The 22,104-nt window shown below is 35.8% G+C and overlaps 4 protein-coding genes across 4 annotated transcripts; 1 reads left to right on the top strand and 3 right to left on the bottom strand.

The window, feature by feature from the left end:
• The first annotated feature begins 1 nt into the window (after position 1).
• On the top strand, positions 2-2,517 carry LOC141619053 (transcription factor MUTE). The gene is made up of 3 exons (XM_074436085.1): positions 2-179; positions 1,052-1,453; positions 2,190-2,517. The coding sequence occupies exons 1-3, from the start codon at positions 84-86 to the stop codon at positions 2,280-2,282; spliced, it is 591 nt and encodes a 196-aa protein (XP_074292186.1). The 5' UTR covers positions 2-83; the 3' UTR covers positions 2,283-2,517.
• On the bottom strand, positions 2,449-4,877 carry LOC141619051 (uncharacterized). The gene is made up of 5 exons (XM_074436083.1): positions 4,508-4,877; positions 3,909-4,410; positions 3,317-3,524; positions 2,997-3,126; positions 2,449-2,896 (listed from the first exon to the last, which is right to left on the bottom strand). The coding sequence occupies exons 1-5, from the start codon at positions 4,782-4,784 to the stop codon at positions 2,631-2,633; spliced, it is 1,383 nt and encodes a 460-aa protein (XP_074292184.1). The 5' UTR covers positions 4,785-4,877; the 3' UTR covers positions 2,449-2,630.
• A 474-nt stretch (positions 4,878-5,351) lies between these two features.
• On the bottom strand, positions 5,352-9,223 carry LOC141619052 (uncharacterized). The gene is made up of 5 exons (XM_074436084.1): positions 9,043-9,223; positions 7,265-7,613; positions 6,927-7,028; positions 6,150-6,276; positions 5,352-5,802 (listed from the first exon to the last, which is right to left on the bottom strand). Exons 2-5 carry the CDS (start codon positions 7,484-7,486, stop codon positions 5,528-5,530), a joined length of 726 nt encoding a protein of 241 aa, XP_074292185.1. The 5' UTR covers positions 7,487-7,613; positions 9,043-9,223; the 3' UTR covers positions 5,352-5,527.
• A 3,772-nt stretch (positions 9,224-12,995) lies between these two features.
• On the bottom strand, positions 12,996-15,503 carry LOC141619048 (uncharacterized). Its single transcript, XM_074436081.1, has 3 exons — positions 15,176-15,503; positions 15,004-15,079; positions 12,996-14,899 (listed from the first exon to the last, which is right to left on the bottom strand). The coding sequence occupies exons 1-3, from the start codon at positions 15,203-15,205 to the stop codon at positions 13,344-13,346; spliced, it is 1,662 nt and encodes a 553-aa protein (XP_074292182.1). The 5' UTR covers positions 15,206-15,503; the 3' UTR covers positions 12,996-13,343.
• Between the last annotated feature and the right edge of the window lie 6,601 nt (positions 15,504-22,104).

The following is a 22,104-nucleotide window of genomic DNA, read 5'->3' as shown; positions in this document are numbered from 1 at the left end:
CAATATCACATACATCATAAGGTAGTTCAGAGAATCAGAGACAAGTAGTACTTGATCACTGATACAATCAAGATCATATAATAATGTCGCACATCAAAGTTGAGAGGAACAGAAGAAGGCAAATGAATGATCATCTTAAGGTTTTACGTTCCTTAACACCTTCCTTCTACATCAAGAAGGTATTTACTACTATTAAACACATCTTCTTCGTCTATCGATCTATCTATATTCTATAGTATTCCCTCTGTTTTAATCATTTGTTTACATTTAATATTCTTTGTAAGGAGTATTTTAATTAAAGGTAATTATACAAATGATTCCTAAAATATTCTTTGTATGTAAGGAGTATCTTTGTAAGTAGTCTATCGATCAATCTCTCCGTCTTGATCATTTCTTTACCTTTGATGGACTTTTTATATTCTTTGTAATGAGTATCTTAATCAAAGTTAAACAATGATTGAGACAAAGTAAGTATTAGGTAAAACATTAGTTTATTAAGTAAATATGAGTATGAAATCAATAGTTGAAGAAAACAAGGTAATCAAACATGAAGCTATGAGTTTGTATTACTCGATCTTATTCATTTCATTTTCATACGTTTGATAAAATACAAATCATATTATAGTATACATATATTAACAAATCATGATATTACCATGCATATATAAGATATATTTTCCATATCATATGCTTCATTTTATTTATATTATCAACACATATAGTATTATTATTCTTTTATGTTTTGTTCGTTTCCCTTTGCTTACTACAAGCAACTAGGGTATCATCTCTTGGGAGATCATTCCAAATATAGACATGCTAGCTTAGCTTCTTTCATGTTTGATCATACATTAAACAATATTAGATTCGTTGATTTACACGTCTTATGACTTAACTGATTCTTTACATTTGATTAAAATACTCTTCACAGATGAATAAAAACGTAAACAATCAGATGAGATAAAATCGATAAAGGTGAAGTATGTAACTTGCTTGATAAGGAAACAATTGATGTCTAACAAAAAAAACTAATTTTATGTTTGAATCCATGAAGGGAGACCAAGCATCAATCATAGGTGGAGTAGTAGAGTTCATAAAGGAGTTGCACCAAGTTCTACAATCACTAGAATCACAAAAGAGAAGGAAAAGCCTAAGCCTAAGTCCAAGCCCTAGCCCGATTCAGCCGAGCCCGCGTCAACTAGCTAATGCCAATATTATCACAAACCACCCCTTTGAGTTTGATGGGTCTAAGGAGATGGTAGCATGCTGTAATTCTCCGCTGGCTGATGTCGAGGCGAAGATTTCGGGATCAAATGTTGTGTTAAGGGTAATATCAAAGAGAAATCGTGGACAACTACTTAAGATAGTTGGTGCTTTGGAGAAGCTTTCTTTTGAGATCATTCACTTGAATATTAGCAGCATGGATGATACTGTTCTTTACTATTTTGTTGTCAAGGTATGCATGTTTTTACTCTTACCCTATCCTTTATTACAAAGTCTCATTTATAAGGTATTTCTACACTTTCCGTCTGAATCATTTACTTAACTCGTGTATTCAATGCGAGAGGTATTTTAATCAGATAAACAAATAATTGGGGCGGAATAAAAATTTGTTTTAGCAATTAACCTAGAACTTTGATAGGTGAAGGATTAGGAACGTTATCAACTTGCATTCACTTTGTCATTTATTCATTTTATTTTCATACGTTTAATTAAAATATTTCTCATATATATTATTAAACAAGCATGGGTAAATAAAATAAACGATAATTTTCCAATTAAACTTAATAATAGAATGATAGCTAAAACCTCTATGACTTCATCAACTAAAATGAAACCTAGCTAAATAATATCGACACACTTTATTTCTTTTATTATACCAACGAGTTTTGAAACCAGGTCATAATATCACCTTTAGTCTTTGGAGACTTTACAGGCTAATTTATAGTGACTTTCACAATGACCTTGTATTTCTAATTTAAAGTCTAAATTAGGCTGAAATAATTCTATATCACTGGCTAGTGATTTCATGTAAACATTTCTAATTATCTTTACAAATAGCAGTTTGTTATCAATTATTATCATTGAATAATGATTTCATGTTGACATTTTATGGGTTAATTATCTTTATGAAAAGAAGTACATTATCAATTTTATTACGTCGCGTAATCTAAATCATATATTTAACACAGATAGGGCTGGAATGTGAGCTGAGCATGGAGGACCTTGCAGCAGAGATTCAACTATGCTTCTGCACAAGTGCACAACCGAGTCTTGAGAGCTAGCAGTAACAATATACTGTCCCTACGTCTCAATCATTTGTTTATCATTAATTAAAATATTCCTCACAGAATATAAAAGGTAAACAAATGACTAAGACAGAGAGAGTTTATGTAGCTTAAACTCAAGGTCATTAGGTTATACTTCTATCATATAACTAGGTAGGTAGCATTTCCATTTTAAAGAATATTTGTCGCGCCTCGTGATCTTCTTAATAAACTCGATACATATTCATAGTTATTGGAAGTTACTCGTTAGGGCTCGATGGCAATCTAAGCTCTTAAGTATAAGATAATGTATATGTATAATAACAAAATCGAAGAGATTACAAGATACCGAGTACAACAATATAATTATCGTTCCATAGACCATAACCCTCTTGAAGAAACTGGACTACCTAGTCGAACAACCTTTTGCTTTGAACTAAAGTATCCTCCAGTTATGTTCTTCCAAGAACTTTTGTTGTCATTTTTTATCAAGTCAACCTTGACTATATGGTGGTCCGACGTTCCCTTAGACGAGACCACAGTGTACGACCCTGGAATGAATTTATAAGACGAGTCTGGAGACGACAATATGTAATCCACTCGAGTTCCATATTTGCAAGTCCCTTGCACATCTGTTACAATGACATCCCTCGACCAGTTAGCATTACGTGAATTTCAACACAAGGAAAAGACTGCGTACATAAATCCGCCAGTATAAAAAAGAATACATACTCTGTCCTTTGGTAGCGATAACCACAGGTTCACATTCTCCGGCGCAGTCTACAGCATCTCCATAGCCTCTTGACTTCAAGAATTTCATCACCTCATCTTTTGGCTTCGGCTTTCCGATATCTTCAAAGTACTATAACCACCCAAAAGCTTTAGCAAAGTACAAAAATGGTACTGTTATGAATAATCAAATTGCTCATCAAGTTTATTCTTAAAATAGAAAGGACAACAAGTGACTGAGACACCTAAAAATGGAAAAGGATAACAAATGAACGGGACAGAGGGAGTATGAGATAAAACGACGAAAGAGCAAATATATATACCTTGATTATATCTATCCATCTTCCTAAAGCATAATCTGATCTATCAAGTGAGTTCAAACATCCTACCAAGATATGGGGACGCTCACTCGATTGAATTATCGCTTTCATCTGCTTCATTCTCCAATTCTCGTCCAAATTGTCGAGTTGCGTGCAGTAAACATCAATTTCCCCACTCCATGGCACATCTATTGTGACCTTCAGTACATTCCTGCAACATATATATCGCCTTAATTACAATTTACAAGTGTAATACATACGAGTAGACCTGTACTCGGGCCGGGCTAGGTTTGGGCCGGGCTGGGCTCTTCTGGACAGACCCGGGCCAGGCAAGAGGGAGGGGCGAGCTTGGCCGGGCCAGGCTGGGACATGCCTGATCCGGGCCTGGGAACGGGTCGGGTTTTCCCTAAAATAGACGGGCGAGGGCGGGCCAGGGAAATGGAACCCGGGTCAGGCCAGGGGATTGCGTTGGCCGGGCGGGCCAAGCGGGCCATGTGTGGTGGCGGGTCAGGCGTCGGCTGGCCAGGCTGGCCCGTGCTGTTGGCCAGCTCTACATACGAGGCTGTGAAAGTCACATAAACATCAATTTGTGTACCTGAAATCGTCATCTTCGAAGATTTTCTGAACAGTCCACCTCTTGATAGGCCACTTCGACAAAATAGCGTTACCATATTCGGGAGCCCAACTCTCAGCAAACACAAACTTCATTCCAAGAGCATCAGCCAAACTCGACAAAGGCTGCATTTCCCTGCCTTCTTCAGCCTTTACATCTTGCAGAGCAAATATATCAGCATCCACCTCTTTCAGCACATCCAGGATGGTCTGAGGTCCGAGCCTCAGACCATCCTGACCATACGCCCCTGTCATCAACAATGGCGACCTTACTGGGATCCACGAGCTGAGCCGTCTACTTTGTGATAATGATATCTCGTTTTCAGGTAAATTGATTGAAACTCTCAGTCTTGACTTTGTGTTTTGCTCTGAGTTAATCGTTGCAGGGCGTAAAGGGGAATTCTTTAGTATACTTTTCGGGAAACTGTTTGGTTCATAAGCTACAGACTCGAAACAGAACTGTGAGTTTGGAACAACAGGAGCTCCTGCAAATTGGTAAATCGGGTGAAATGATTTAAAGAAAACGTAAACATGAAGAACTCGTTTATTCGCAGTGAAGGTGAGATAGATTGTCATCACTACCTGCAAACAAGGCAGCATTAAACGAGGCGACTCTGATTGGTTTCACACATGATCTACCATTGTAACCGGCTTCAAACTTTCTCATCCGAAATATTTCCTTGTGTAAACCCTTTGTACTGAATCTCAGGAGCCTCCTGATTGCAACTCTTGGCTTAGCACGCGACTGAATCAAAAACCTCATCCGAGAGTAAATTTTCCTGATTTTCTTCTTCAGGTAGTAGAAAATCTGGCATGCTTGTTTCTTGCATAAAATGCTGTGAACTTTTGTCGACTCCATTTAACTTTGACAGTTCGATCTGCAATTTGCATCAGTAAAATGACAGGATTTTATATGCAACATGATTTATGAACAGGAAATAAAAGAAAAAAATTGTTGTGGAAGATCAACAATAAGTATTAGTTATTGATAAATTAAACAAAGATTCCAACTGCTCTTCATGTGACTAAAACTGTACCAACTCCTGCAAAGATTGGATAACAAATGAATGTTGTCTTTTGGAGTTGAGCTATAAAGCAGCACAATTTTCCCTTTTCTGATATCGAGTCAATTGTCAAGTGTCAAAGCAGCAGTTGAAAATTGTTGTTCAACACGGTCGACTTCTAAACTGCTTCTACTTACTATGGTACATCATAGTACCCATAGATTGGTTACAGTTCGGGTCGTTTTGAATCGTGTTGATTAAGTAGTTTTCCTGTATTAGCCACTGTGGTGGTTTTTGGATCGGTCAATTCGGTGTTGGGTGATTGGGTCTTCTTCAATTGGTACTTCTCCGAGCTAAGTCGGGTCTAGAAAAGAAAATGGAACATTCAGAGAATAGTTGTGGTGTTGACAAATTGACAAATCTAGCATGGTAAACTGCAAAGACTTCTATTAATGGCGGAGTTCCTACTCTTACACGGGACGATTACAAAATGTGTATAAGATGACAGTTACGCGGCATAAACTATAAAGCCAAGCAAAATATGAAGTTATCAGGCATGGTCATCCTGGTTCTGATTGATTCTGATTAGAGAAGTTATTCAGCAACTGTTTATGCAAATTTCGTCTGATATCTTACTTTCCGTGCCATTGTTGTCTGCGTTGTCATATAATGTGTCCAGAAGGTTGGCAGGCGCGTCAGTATCACTACCTTCATCGAAAAATCCGTTAGCAGCATTTTCCCTTTTCAATCGCCGTTCCTCTAAGACAGTATCATCTGATTCAGCACAAAAACTCCGCCTAGTTTGTCTAGCTGGTCTTTCTGCCACGATAAATTTGTTCCCATCACGGGTCCTCTCAGAAAACCCTGCCCAAACTGAGAAGGGATAGGTATTAGGCTATATAGCATAAATCGTTTTCAATTGAGCCAAATGCTCACTATTCTTTAGCTCTGGAACATGTCACAAGGCAAATTGATGTTAAACCGGCTGTGCTTGATTTATACTGATGGATCATTCGAACTATAATATGTCTTCTAACTAGGAGCCCTTAAAACACTTGAGTAATGTTATGGTAGTTGAACACCGACGCACCCCACTAATATATCCGTAATTATCCTTTTTTGTCAAAAACGATGAGAGTGTAAAAGAAAAAATAAACATGCACACAGTAACTGCAGAGGACAAACAGATTTTCAGGTCATTTTCACTTTATAGCACTTACCACCGAAATGATGAAGGACAATAGAAGCTGCAACAGTAACATTCAATGAAGCAGTCCCACACCCATATTGTGGAATATACACAAAGAAGTCACAAATCTCACATTCCTTGGTGGAGAGACCTGTTCCCTGCAGAGAAAATGAATGTATACATCAGAGTGAAACAGTGAAACCAGCTAATATACACAGCGGCAGATATTTGACCATTGAGGCATTGACCTAATGAAGAATATTTAACTTGTGAAATAATTTTGGAGAAGTAACTTGCGGGGTAATAAATAAGATAATTTTACGAAACAATTTGGAGATCGTTTGAAAGATGTGAGTTATCTAGGGACGATGACATTTCTTCCATACGATGGCTTCTTTCAGTGCAATAGCTTCAGGCATCAGATGGTATTTATTAATTGGCTTGTTATCTTTGTATGGATTAGTTTAATTCATTCTGTGTTCTGACAGCGCCATGCACCAGGTGCATACCAAGCTTGGCCACTCGAGAGAGGCTACAATGTTTGCAGGCTTACAGGCTACATCTATCCAATACGTATGGCCGATTCCATGGGTTCAAAATCAACTAAACCATCTGATGAAGCTTATGAAGCTCCATCACTCACAATCACAAATAGGAGGCTTATATGCCCAAATTGTTGTTTCATACAAGCATCATCATCTGTCCTCTTTAAAAGTGAATGACTTAAAGTTCTAATCAGTTGGAAAGTAAAAAGCATAATAAATCTGAAAGTCATGTAGAAATGCTAAATATACATGAATTTACCAACCTCATTGCCAAGTAAAAAAGCAGTGCTTCTCTTAAAGGGATGTTGATTAACGGGCATAGCATTTTCCGTAATTTCTACACCACATATATCACAGTCTTTCTCCTAAAAACAATACACCACAAAGAACCCTAATCAGCGTTGAAAATAATACTCCCTCCGTCTCAATCATTTGTTTACCATTTTTATTCTTTGTGAAAGGTATTTTAATCAAAGGTAAACAAATGATTGGAATAAAGGGAGTACCGTTTCTTAACATCGAAAAAAGAGTATACTGTATTACATAAATATAAGACATTGCTAAACGTAAGGGGTTACCCTGTGAATTTATGTGTGTATACCTTGAGGTAGGTATGAGCGTCCTTGAGAGAGTGGAAATGGCGGAAGCGAACATGGGAAGTGGTCCCATGGCTTCCAAAGGTATTAAAGTCACGGCGACCAACCAGTATCAGTTCTGATACCCCAAAGGCAGTGGCACTCCGTGCTAATGTTCCCACATTATGGCGCTTGGCTATATTGTGTACCACGACATAGCTTTCTATCAACACATCTCCTTGATTCATATTCTTAACACAGCGGAATATCCAAACAGAACCCTTTGAGTCAGAGGTGTTTACAGGCGCTTGCAACTAAAAGTATGTTTAGAAGCAGATATGTTGTTACTAAGTCTGCTGCACACCCAATGCAAATCTGTGAATAACCCACAAAAAGAGAGAGTGATCAAACGATTTATTTCTTGTCGCATCAAGCTTTTGATTGGCAAAGAAACCCATCGCGTGAAAAAGTAGCGCACGTATACAGAAGAGAACCGCATCAAATGGCCTAACAATTATCAGAGGCCTAAATTTAATCAAAATTTTACATCATATTGTGTCTTGCTCACACCTATAATTATAGGCTGGTTATAGAACCTATGTTCAAATAGTCAGTGGCAAACGTCCACAAAAAAATAGAGAGCTAAGGCTTGAATTTCCCACCAAGAAGTTGTAACATAATCCTATAATCATTGTTCCAAGACTAACAACACAAGCTAATGAATCCTTTTTGGAAACAATTAACACAAAATTTTAGAACTCAGGGGCTAAATCCTAGCTATGTTACTCCGACACTTCACTTAGCTGCTGTGTCGCGTGTCCGACACCTATCGTGTCGACACCGACACTGACACGACACTTCGATAATTTTAGACCAAAAAATTAAAAAATTCGCACAAAATAGCCGTATCTGACACTCCACACGTGTCGGACACGACACCCGTGTCGGACAGTTGGGGTAACACAAAATCCTAGCCAAATCCTCTAAGACCTGCCACTGCAAACAATCGGAGTTTCTATACAATAGTGACAGGTTTTCGAGATGAAGTAAAGAGCTTTTATTCCTAGTCTAAAAAGGTGTGCAAAAATCTCGCTGCTCATACAGGCATAAGCCAAAACACCTTAAGGTACCATAGATGAAGTTGTTCATAAGGTGCAACGGACAATGTGCAATATATGCAAATTCCATACTTTTTCTTCTAAAACTCTTGTTTCCCCCTCTTTTGCCTATCCTATGTTTGCAAAAACGTCGCCCCTCGTGTGTATGAGGCACACCCTTTGCTATGACTAGTTGCCCTGGTGCGCCTCACGCCCAGGGCAGGGATTTCCCCCTTTTAGGGCGGAAAATTATGACTTACAAAATCCCCTTTTTAGGGCGGCCAACGATTTCGCTTACTTACAAACTAAGACTAGGTTTCTATCAATCACTTACTCACATGAATCTCACAAACAGCATCAATTAAGGCACTAATTTCGCCGAAACTGCCATCCTAAAAATTCCATTGTTCTAGCATCATGCTTCTATACTAGTTTTTCTGCTCTAGCACGCCAGATAAAGTTCTTTGCATCAGCAAATTAATCGCACCCATCCGAATCATTTGTTTACCTTCGATTAAAATATCCGTAGATACTCCACAAATACATAGGAATAACAAATAAGCAAAATTCTTCATCAATTACAAACCTTAAACTAATCGCAACACACATAGCAAGGTCATATACATATATATTAAAAAATAATGATAACTGTCAGATTGAAATAGAAAAAAGCAAAAACTGTGAAGAATTAATCAAGAAAATCATACCTTTGAATCTTTGATTTTGCGGTAGAAATGACAGTTTTTACTGCAAAATTGGAACTTTTCACAAGATTAAACAGAGAAATGAAGAATTGATACACCAAAATGTGTAATTTATGGAAAGAGTTGATGAATTTTGAGTGAACGAACCCTAAGTTGAAGTTTTACAAGGGTTTTAGCCAAAAAAAAAAAAAAAAAAAAAAATTGAAGCCACCGGCTATCAAACCACCCCGAAAGAGATGGACATGAATGTCCAATAGAAGCCATAAAGTCAGCAACCTTGTTGGTTTCACGAAAGCAATGTTTAATTATCACTTCATCAAAAAAAATGAAGGTCTAATTTCACATCCTTGATAATACTAGAAATTTTCCAATGAATTTGTCAAGTACCTCGAATTGACTTAATAACACATAAATTATCACCCTCCACAATTAATTTTGAGATTACTAAGTATTTAGCTGCTAAAATACATTCTTTTAAAGCGAGAGCTTCCACAACAAAGATACTATTGGATCCGCACTTTTTTTGCTCCTAACAAAACGATTTTACCATTGTGATCTCTTATAGAATATCCTAAAGAAACTTTAAGACCTTCTATTTTCGATCCGTCAAAATTTAGCTTTAGGAAACCGTTTCTAGGTTTTTCCCACCAAATTTCTTCCTTACTAGAGTTGTTTCTAGCTGACTCTTCTATTTCGTGATTGTTGAGATCCTTAAATCTAGTCACATTCCAGGTCTTAATGCTATTATTACATAAAGTAATAAGTTTGCTGATACTTAAATTAACATTATTAAAGATAATATCATTTCTATGAAACCATGCATTCCACCAAATAAAAATAATCTTAATGAAATCATCTTTTAGAATTAAATCTTTGAGATAATTAAGTTTTGTTAGAAAACTTTGACTTGTAATATTATCATAATTTGACAAAAACTCGTTGAAACTAATAATGTTCAGGTCTTGGATAATAGACCCAATCAAGGGACATTCGTAAAAGAAATGATCTTTGTTTTCAATAGGATTGTTGCACATAACACAATGAGGTGGGACATCAATATGACTCTTGAGAAGTCTATCTTTTGTTGGAAGGCCGTCAACACATGCTTTCCAAAGAAAAAGTTTCAATTTTGGAGGAATATTCAATTTCCAAATACACTGAAATTCGCACTTGTTAAGAGCTTGGTCGAACAAACCTTGCGCTAGCTAAGTTGCTGTTTTGGTAGAGAAATTTCCATCCACGGACAACCCCCAAAATGAGGGTATCTGGAATATCATTATGTGGCAGTGGGATGTTAGTAATCTGACTCACAATATCGTTGTTCACTAAATTGGATAATTTACAAACGTCCCATTGTTTGCCAGAGGTTATGAAATCTTTAACCAAAAGGTTAAGATCACGACTACTATTATCATCATCCATACTGCTCGTAAGAGGGTGTGAGAAAACTCAATTATCAGACCAAAACTTAATATTGCTACCAGTATGCTTATGATCAAAGAGTGAACAGTTTCTCAAGTATTTTTTAGTTATCACTCTAACCCATATACTTTCCTTAGTTGTGAGTTTGTTACTAGAGGAGTAGAGGTGGTCAATGGTACGGGTCAGCTCGGCCCGAACATCCGGCCACAACACCTTGATCCGTGACTTAGCGAGGCTTGGCTTGAACCTGAACCGGCTTGGCTCAGTGTTTCCTAAAGCCCACGAAAGGTCTAGCCTACTCGGTTTGACCTAGGGCAGCGCAATATTGGGCCAAGCTTTAACGAACTTGGCGGGTTTAGCTTCACGTGGGCCAATCTTGACCCTCCCCTTGATTGGCCTGCCACAGTCAAACCTGACAATGGTCACCTTTAGTTGTAAAACTAACTTATACTTCGTACTAGAAGTTGTATAAAATTATCCTATGGAATAATTAGTGTAAATATTAAAAGAACCGAAAAGCGATAGCTATTTTTATTGGTTCTTATATAGCTGCAGTAATATAAGTGACATCAAAACCTTAACTAACCAATTGAAGTGAGTATTTGCGGAATTTTAGTAGATATTGTGGAAGTTGTGAGTAGAAAGACCATTTATAATTTTGGTACTTTTGAATTACTCATCTTAAATAAAAATATTGTTATAGAGTGTATTTTAGTGGTGAATTGAGCCACTCACAAACTATTTATTTTGTAAGTAGCAAACATTATATATCTTGAGTAAGTATGTTTTAAGGAGGGAGTATAACATTTGATACTATTTTTATTTCTCTTTTTGTATGTCGAGATATGTAATATATTCTCTATTTCCTATCCCACAAAACTATTTCTCCCTTTAATTTTCTATTTAACTTCAATTAAAAGTTATCATGAAAGGATACCAAAATGTAAAGCCAAATTAAAAAAAAATGTAGGAAAAAAATTGTATTGTCTTTTGGGAATATTATCAAATTTGACAAATTCTACAAGTAGCTATAAACTTTTACTTTATTTTACCAAACAAACACATTGATCACTTCACGTAAACTTAGGACTATACACTCAAAATTAAGTGAATTACGACTTCACAATAAAGCAACTATCTTCTTTTAGGTCATAGTACATTAACTTTTAATTATTGTGCAAGAAATAGTACAAAATGGCTAAGCACAAAACACCTTTTAATGTGATTGAATTAGATTACCTAAATCACATTAATTATTAGTTCTAAGAATAGTTCATAAGTAGGACATCTTTCGCTACTCGTCAGTCTTCTTTAAGAAGGACGTATCCGTTTTAATAATAAAACAGGTTAAATATTATCCGTACGTGTATATAGAACAAATCTTTTGTTTTCCAATAATTTTTGCTTTTCTTCTTATTCATTTTAATAGATATATATATTTAACCCGTTTTAAATGAGAATTTTACCATTGATCATTAGTTCAAGAGTAGTACACAAGTGGGGCATGGGTCCAATAATCCACTTTGGTGCAATTCACTGAGAGACACTAGTGAAATGGACCTCTCCACATTATTAGGCCAACCTTGATTTTGTATAGAAGCCAATAAACATGACATGTGATTTATCATAACCAATAACATGCTTTCCTAATTCCTATCTTGTTGAGTTGCAATTCTTCTTAGTTGCACTCAATTTTTCTAGTTTTATTATGATTTTTTTTGTTGAATTTATGCTTAAATAAAAAAATATATAATACTCTTAGATACTTAAATTGATTAGCTACAAAATGATAAGAGAAGCAATGTCACATGGCAACTTTGTCCTATAATCGTCATTCAGAATGACGACTTTTATATTACAAGTATATAATTGTTCTTCACAAACTAAAAAAAATCGAAAAATAGGGGTTGTTTGGTTACCCACTAAACAATGTAGGAACTTAAATTCATGTGAATTGCAAAATGGGTATGTTGTTTGGTTACCCCAATTCACATGAATTGGAAGTTCCCATGAATTCCAATTCCTCCACAATGGAGGAGTTCTTACCCAGGCCCCCAGGTAAGTTACGAATCTTTCGTGAATGCACTTCCTCCACAAGAACCAACATTTTTTTTTGCAATTCACATGAATTCCAAATTCACGTGTTTTATGACTTCCTAGGCAATACAAATTCCTATATACAACCAAACGACCCCTAGGGTTGTCAATGGAAATGAGACTTTCAAAGTTGATCCAAATTGATGAAGTAGTTTTCATTTTATTTTATTTTGAGTATTTTGTAAGAAAAGAAATTCGTCTAATTTATTTTCTCATATTGGCTTTGTACCCCTTTCACCTTGATGTCGTATCAATGATTTGGGTTTTTTATTTTTATGTAGTTTCCTGACTTCGGCTAAAATAAAATTAATTATCGTATATTCTAAATTAGATGAATCGTGAATTTTTCAATGAATATGTAAAATTGGATACTAATTATAAATAAGATAAAGATTTGGTGGAAAAAGATAAGATAAACATAGATTAAAGAAAGGATATTGGATACTAATTATAAGTCCATTCTCTATTCTTTATTTGATCTTTCTCCAAACATTATACACACATATAAACACCTCATTAAAGTGTGCCTCTCACTATCATCTTCTAGCTAAGAACCTTACATTATCATAATTAACTAATAAATAAACTTGTTTTTTCTCTTATATAATTTTATATCTATATAATTATATATAGCTTACCTTGATCTATGGTCAAAGGAAATCTTGGATTCAACTTAGAGCTAGGAAAAGGATTGAAAGTGAAGTAAAGAACATATAAAATGACCCAAATGATTAAATATGAAGCTTAATTAACCTTAAGCAAATACTATATGGAGTACCATTTTATCACATTACATTACAACTTGATGAAGCATTTTCTTCACTGAAGTAGTTTGCATACGGGTCGGCCGGAGGCGGGGGCGGGTAGGGAGACATATAATGCATCGGCGGAGGGGGCGGGGCATACATCATGGGTTGAAACCGGTCATTACCGTTAGCCCGTTGTTGGTCCATCATCATTTGTGCCATATATTGTTGTTGCGGGTTCCCATGGGCCGCCATCATCCCAGGAGGCGGCCCATTATGAAACGGTCCAGGACCACCACCGGTTGGAAGTCCTTGGACCGCCGAAATTGAACCCATTGGACCCATTTGCATACTTGCCACTTGAGTCATTGGTGGCATTTGACCCATATTGGGTGCACCACCTCCACCTCCATGTATATGAGATGGCATGGGCATTGACATGGTCCCACCACCCATGGCATTATGATTGATACCATTTCCACCTCCCATCATCCCATGATGAGGAAGTAATCCTCCTCCACCACCACCACCGTCACCGCCTTTTTTACCACCACCACCATTCATCATCATCATCATATTTCCACCACCACCACCACCGCCACCGCCACCGCCATGTTGCTGGCCATTATTATTCCCATTTTTACCATTAACAGGCATGGGCCCACCACCACCACCTTGTTTCCCTCCATTTTTACCACCACCGCCATTATTACCACCACCGCCGCCGCCGGCGGCGGCAGCTCCTCCATTCCCTCCTTTTTTACCACCATTACCATTTTTACCATCATTCACCATAACCGGAACATTACCAACACCACCACCTCCGCCGCCGCCGCCGGCGGCGGCGGCTTTCATTCCATTCATTCCATTATTACCGCCACCATTAGCGGCGGCAGCGGCCTTAGCCTGAGCAATGGCATTCATAAGATGAGGATTCATCATCGCCGGACCAGGACCAGGACCACCACCGCCACCACCACCGCCGCCACCGCCCATACTAACAGGCTTCATTTTATTAGGAGGCAAATCATCAAACTCCTCCTCATCATCATCATAATCCTCGTCATCTTCATCCTCGTCATCAAACTCACTATCATAATCCTCGTCATCAAACTCTTCATCCTCATCCTCAAACTTCACACCCTTCCCGGGTAATTGCGGCGGTTTCTGTTGCGGCGGTGGTGGCATCATTTTCATTCCCGGAAACTGTGGGCCCCCCATACCAACACCTTTCATCTGTTGCTGCAACTGTTGAATTTGTTGCATTTGTTGTAGTTGTTGCTGACTCACTTGCTGGGGCCCACCTCCTCCTCCTCCTCCTCCGCCTCCACCACCTTTTGGCGGGTTTGGGTTTTGGTTGTTATTATTGGGCTTCCCAAAATCAGCTTTCGCCTTAACCGGGTTATTATTATTATTATTATTATTATTATTATTGTTATTGTTATTGTTGTTATTATTATTAGCGGATTTTGGGGCGGCCCAAAGTTCGGCATGTTTACCAGATTTATTAAGTTTCTTGATCAATGTTGTTGAGTCTACATTCCCAGAAACCGTTACTTTTCCTGTTTCTGCTTCTATGTTTGTCTTATACACTCCTGTTTCATATAACAAAAAATTATATGAAGAGGAAGCAAAACGAACTAAACTGAATTAAACTAAATTGAAGCGGAATACAGAGTAATTAGTTAAAAGGTATTACCATCAATTTTCTGAAGAATTTTCTTGACTTTATGTTTGCAACCATCACAATGTATATTAACTTTAAGAACACAAGTCTGCATGTATATATGCCCACAAAAACATTAATTACAAAATCCCAAAAACTCAAAAACAAATGTAATAAATAATTAATAATTAAATAATTAATGAACCTGAATTTTCAAGAACTCTTCTTTGCTCATTTTTTCAAGTTTAAGAGATCTGAGAAATGAGAAAATATAAGAAAAAGTGTGGTGATTAAGAAATAAAGAAGGGGGTGGGGTTAGTTAAGAAGAAAGTAGGTGAAAGACATTAAAAACTAAGTAAAAAGAAAGAGCTCTGAAAAATGAGCCTTGTTTGTTGTGTTGTATGTATGTTGTTGTTGTTGTTGGTTCCTTTGATTCAGAGTTTTTAGGGAGTTACAAACTTTTGTAGGGAGAAAGAGAGAGATATATGAAGCGAATTGAAGCAGAAGATGTGGGACTCTGCTCCTAAATGTTTGTTTCTCTCTTCTCTATCACTTTATTTATTCACATTTTAAAACACACTCATAATAGTGTGGATTAGAAGTTTCAGAATCGTTAAAACGGGTATATTCGTCTTAAAGACTAAAACGAGGTGGATAAATAAGTCATTTTTAATTTTAGATAGGAAGGAGAAGGTTTTTATTAGTCTTAGCTGGTTTACGTGGTTTGCAGACGGCAGGTTCCCTCGTTAAAAAAAAAAATGTATGCTAAATTACCGCGACAATGTTCTTGGATTGAGATTATCATATTCATCGAAATATAAGACCTGAATTGAATTTAATCAACACAAATTCTCATTATAGACGGACACTATCCGTCTATACGTATAGACGGATACCATTTTTCCTCACAAAATACCCATTTGCCATAAAATGGGAAGCACATGGGTCCCCCCTACCCATTTTATTAGAGGTCTTTACCCGTCTGTCCGTCCCACCCGTCTATACCAAGACCTATTGTTTAATCAAATATATAATAACAATGAAATGAGTCTATATGACTTGACACCTAAACTTAACTAAGTTAAAGTAAATTTATAAAATCTGAATTGAATTGAGTTAATTAAAATGACTTAAACTAAACCAAAAAGAAACATAGACATTAGTTTTATTATCACTCTTGTACAAGCGAAATGTAACGCCATTACAATGTCACCGATCACGCACTGAAAAATCTATCTATACAGTGATATTTACATTGTACATACGGGTAAGAGATTTTACTACAACAACATACTTTTGAATTTTGATGATAGAGCTACCCCATTTGTAAGATAATTTCTTCGTTTTTTCTTTTTTTTTTTTTTTTTTTTTTTTGAGTTTTAAAAACCCCTTTGTGTTAATTTTTAGACATGTAACATTCACAAATGACTAACTATTAACTCAAATTTTGGACTCGATGTAAGATAATTTAATTGTTTTTACCAATGAATGGACCAATAAGCAATGATATAATCAGTCACAAAATCTCATTAAAGACGGGTAATATTCGTCACAAGCTGAAGACGGGTAGTGCCCATCTCACAAGATGCAAGTGGCAATATGCATGGGTGCTCCATTTTCCCTCTCACTTTCCAACCCACTTGCTTTATTGTGAGAGGTTTTCAGCCTGTGACGAATATTGTCCGTCATAAGCAAGACGCTTTGATAATCACTAGTCTTATGATATTATGTGAGTCGTTTTTTACATGCTATTTAGGGTGAAAATAATGATGGTAGAAGCATGTGAAGAGTGACTAGTTTTGGCTTGGTTCAAAAGCTAACGACTAAAAAGTGCTTAAAGAGAGGAGTTGGCTGTTGGCCTGACCTTCCCTTTTCTTTATTTTTGGATCTTTGGGTACAAAGATATTAGCTTCATTCTTTGACTGTGGTTGAGCAATCTATGAGGCGTGTCAATATTTCATAGCCGAATTTAATATAGTGGGATTAGAGTACATTTTCGTTTTCGGTTTTTAATATATACTCCTCCGTCCTTGGGTCGTTTGTTGTCGCTTTGGTTTTTGCGCTTTGACAAGCAAAGGAAAAGGGAGGGTCAATTACTAAATGACAAGTGGAATAAGTTGGGTGTGAATGATCAAATTACTCATCAAATTCATTCTTAAAATAGAAAGGACAACAAATGACTGAGACACCCTAAAATGGAAAAGGACAACAAATGACCGGGACGGAGGGAGTATGTAATACCAGCAAAGATTCTAAAAAAATAGCAGTAAAGGTGGCTAAAATGGCGGTGACATACTGACATAGAGCAATCTCGCGTAACTGTAGCATTGGGCTGGCTTTGTCTGATCCGGCCTCTCCCACACATAGGTGAGGGTCGGGCCCTAATGTTGTCGGCCCCACCAACCCTTGCCCCCGGGAATATAAGAGAAAAAAAATTAATAAATCAGACTGGTCCAGCCCGCCCTAGCCGTTCACGGGCCTCCTTCTATCAGCTCGACCCAGCTCTGGGCAACCACTAGTTATAAGGGAACATATTAGAGATATGTAAAAATATGTTTTAAGGTAGGAGTTATAGAAATTTAAAATATAAGTCACTTTTTCGTTTTGCAATGTAATACAAAGTATTGTAATACCAAGCAATATTTAACCAAAATAATTTCACTAAGATAACTTTCATCTAGCTATCACCATTTTTCCATGATAAAGGCATCATATTCTTTGTTATATGGTTTACTTATCGTGTTGTAGCAGCTTTTTTACATGAGACTTACTCTTTGCTCTGAGATCACGCTTTTTAAAATAATTTTTCAATAACCACCTTTTATCACATGTAAACCACGCAAATTTAGTTAGTCACCTAGCTAACATTTTTAATACGTGACAAACTTTGACCCATAGTCTCAAATAATGTCAAATCAATTTATTCCATATGCGAATTTAAACTTGAAACTAATAAATTATTTAGTTATATTTAACAATCTATTGAGATTACTAAGGCAGTTAATATCCTTTGTCGAAAAAAAATAATTACGATTATAATCAATAATCAAATTTTATTATTACTAATTATATCCTAGGATAATCCCTTATGTAGAATTAGCTAAACATCAAAATTAACCACTCCATTCATACCAAACCACTTTAAGAGTAAACTACAAAATTGTAACTCACATTTTAGTTTAGGTGGTGTACTATAAGACGTGACATACTAACAAATAACAATGCATGGTACCTATTATTAGCTTTTGCAACTACTCCTACTCATCAGTGATGGAATTAGGGGGTCTAGCTGGGACGATCGCCCTCGCTGTAAGATGGAAAATTTGAATTTTTTAGTTAAGATTTTCCTCTCATTTTTCCGATCTCCCCTTAAATCACGAGTTGTTCGCCCCTGTTGATATTTTTCGTCCCCGCTGGGTAGAATCCCTGACTTCGTCACTGAGTATTACAATAACTCAAAAAGTTTTAATTCATTATTTCACTATTATTGAGAGGTATCACATTCACAACAAGTGAATGTATTGAAATAATGTTCCTTATTGCTGTCAGAATTTTTCTACCATAAATTGGAGCTATATTTAATTTATCTCATTAAATGTTTACCTTAAGTAAGTAGCAATAATTTCATAGTAAATTAATTGCCACCTTCCTTACACACTGCATTTTCCACACACACTCTTTCTTATTGCATTGCTGACTGAAACTGATCATGTGTTTCTGGGCAATGAATTTAAGTTCATTGAAGCTACTAGTTGCATTCCTCTCTTTACTTCCATTCAATTTTGGCTTACTTAAGTCGGTACCACGAAAACGGGACAGAGAATATGGATTTTTCCTAATACACTTTGGTCTTTGGCCTTATTCTTTTGGGTTGAATAAAGCTAAAGTGAACTGAATTGCTCGAGCTGAATGAGTTAAACTGAATTGAAGTTTGCTAAAATGAATAAAGCTGAAATAAGCATGCATATTAAATTGTACACAACCATGCATATGAATTACCAGAATAATGAAGCTTAAGGGAGTTAATGTCGTGTTTGCATCTTCATTCATACGTCTAATTTAGGAAATGAATAGTGGCCAATACTAAATTGTATTCTGTTGAAGTGAAAAGTAGAAATGAACTAAACTAATCTGAATTGAACTAAACATATACGAAGTAGACTAGTAGAACCTAAACTAAAATGTGCTTGACTTTTTCCGGTGTTTTACTTGACTTTTTTTAATTGACTTTTACTGGTGTTTGACTTTTCCCGGTGTTTGATACATTACTTTGATTGCATTTCTAAGCACTTATATATTACTCCCTCCGTCCCGGTCATTTGTTGTCCTTTGGTTTTGGCACAAAGACCAAGAAAAGGGGGAGAGAGCCAATTACTAAATGACAAGTGGAATAATTTGAGTGTGAATGATCAAATTACTCATCAAATTCATTCTTAAAATAGAAAGGACAACAAATGACTGAGACACCCAAAAATGGAAAAGGACAACAAATGACCGGGACAGAGGGAGTACATGTTTTTGTTGAAATTAGAACTTTCCAAAAAATTGTCTAGTTACTTATTTAAATAATTTAGTATTATACTACTCCGTATAATTTTTAATATTTTGCAATATACACTTAAGGTCAAAATTTTGAAAGTTTGACCTTAAAAAGTCAAGCAGGAAAACACACCGTGAAAGGAGGAAGTATCTCATTTAATATCAATAATGAAACGGTTTTTCTAAAATGTGTTATAAGGGCACATGTTAAGAAACTTGAAATGGAAAGTTTGACAATTTGTGTATGGGGTATAAGTCATCACTTTTGTTCGACAATTTGTGTATGAGGTGTTTCTTTTCATGGTAGTTCCTCTATTCAGTCGAAGTCACTACATTTTAATAATTTTTTCACATATTTGGTCAAATGTAACTAATTCAACCGAACCGAAAGAGTATAAAATAACCCTACGGCGGAGTAAAAAAAGTCAAAATGGAAGAATAATTGATCAAACCAAAGGATGAATGTCGTTCTCAAAAGCCTAACCCGTGATAGTGTGGCATGTCCTTGTAACAAATATTCGGAATAACAACCCTTTAAGTTTCAGTAGACAAAGGGCCCTTCACTTATACAAAATCACATGTATATTATATGGTTTCGAGGTTGCTCAATTATTAAACTAAATAATCATGCATTCTCTCAATAAATTTGTTTTGTTTTTATGCTTATAACAATTCACATCGCATAGAAAAAAACATTTTTGGTACATTTTTGTGGGCTATGGATTTTATGGCTTTGCTCAATAACAAACAGAAAGTGTAGTACGTATCATACTGTTTTTCTTTGTAAATTGTCTCCACCTTTTGGAAAGATGCTATCTTGGGTTTAATGTCCTCCTTGGATATATTGGGGTGAGTACATGATTGACTTTGAATGTGTGTAAGGGATAAATTATACAAATATAATACAAAAAGTTTGTGATTTCGAGACCGGGTATAATAATTAATCTTGAAAAAAGGTATTTTGAATAGTATCAGGTCATTTCGAATTAGGTAGTTGTGTTGGATAGAGCCCATAGAGGTGGTTATAGGCCATATTGGGTTGATTTGACCGTTCCTAAGCTGGCTAGTAGGGACGGGTGGGTCAAGCGGGGTGACGTGACCTGTTGTTGGGTTTGGGCAGGTCAGGGCGAGCGGATTTGGTTGAGTTGGTCCCAATTTCTTAGGATATTAGATGGATTTAGGCTAGTCAAGCTAGGGAATTAAATCCTGACCAAACTCGGGTTAGGAGAGGAAGGGCCCGTTAAGGTCTGAATCTGGCCGGTTGGAAGACAAAAGTCAAGTCGAATCAACCTGTGAATTTGACCACCTCTAATCACAGATCGAACTGGCCCTAGCTATTTTAGTTTCTAATGTGTTATTATTAGTTAGCTCTGGGTTTCGAATGAGAATACTTATATCGTTGGATGTGACTCCGTTTAGGTAGTAGGGATTGTCTCAATCATTTGATGGGAATTCATTTAGGTAATTAGGAATAAAGCTATATCAAGTGCAAATTATTAATTAGGTTTTTGTTACATTGAAATAATTTAAGTATGTTTTTTGTTGGAGTGTACCGATAGAAACAAGACATATACGGAACACGACAGTCGATACTTTGATGATTGATAATGTGAAGGAAGATGTTAATGTCCCTTGATGAATTAATGTGTCCGTCCTTTGGCGAAGCAATGTACTAGTTCATTATCAATATAACTGCTCTTATATATATATATATATATATATATATATATATATATATATATATATATATATATATATATATATATATATATATATATATATATATATTGTAAATCAAATACGGAGTATTATGCAATTCATTAACAATATTTACACCTGTATACTTTATCAGTTTTAAATTAATCATCTTCGACCGACTTTTTCTAGTTAATAAGTGGTTTATTTGAATCAAATAATTTGGATACGGATTATTATCGAAGTTAACAAAATGTCTAATCTCCTATATACTAAGAGAATAAAACTTCTCAAAAAAAATTCCCTCCAAAAGGAATATGCGTAAATAAGGAAACACGACTATATTATTTTTATTATTATATATAATCCTTTAATCTTTTAATCACTATAATCTTCTCTAAACTCTAAACTACAGTCATCTAACTAAAATAAAACAAAATTGGTATAAATCTAAAAATTATAAATTTCTAACAAAATATTCATCAAATTTTTTTGAGAAAAGTTATAAATTTAAATCATTAGTTTGTTGGTATAAAAAAATTATTAAAATACACATTTCATGACCTCACTCAATTCTCTTAATAAGTTTTCCACTTTTTTTCATATTAAATAAAAAGGGTGAAATATAGAATTAATGACGCGTCAAAGCTCTATATATTGCGCATGCATGCGCGAGATCTATACTAATTTATTATGATATGGTTAATTAAGACACTAGAATTTTAGATCATGCTTGGATTATCTATCATTCATGTTGGATGAATTTTACCCTATCTAGCTATAAGCCTTATAAGCAACTTTTTTTACCACTTACCCTTGTTATATAGGTTATAGGTATAGGTGTAAAAGTTCGAGATATTTGTAAAGTTGAGTTCCTAACGTGTCATATTAAACTAGATC

This window comes from Silene latifolia, chromosome X, assembly GCF_048544455.1.
Source record: "Silene latifolia isolate original U9 population chromosome X, ASM4854445v1, whole genome shotgun sequence".
NCBI classification, from domain to species: domain Eukaryota; kingdom Viridiplantae; phylum Streptophyta; class Magnoliopsida; order Caryophyllales; family Caryophyllaceae; genus Silene; species Silene latifolia.
Note: the sequence above shows the minus strand (reverse complement) of the source record. Positions and strands in the feature narration are given on the sequence as shown.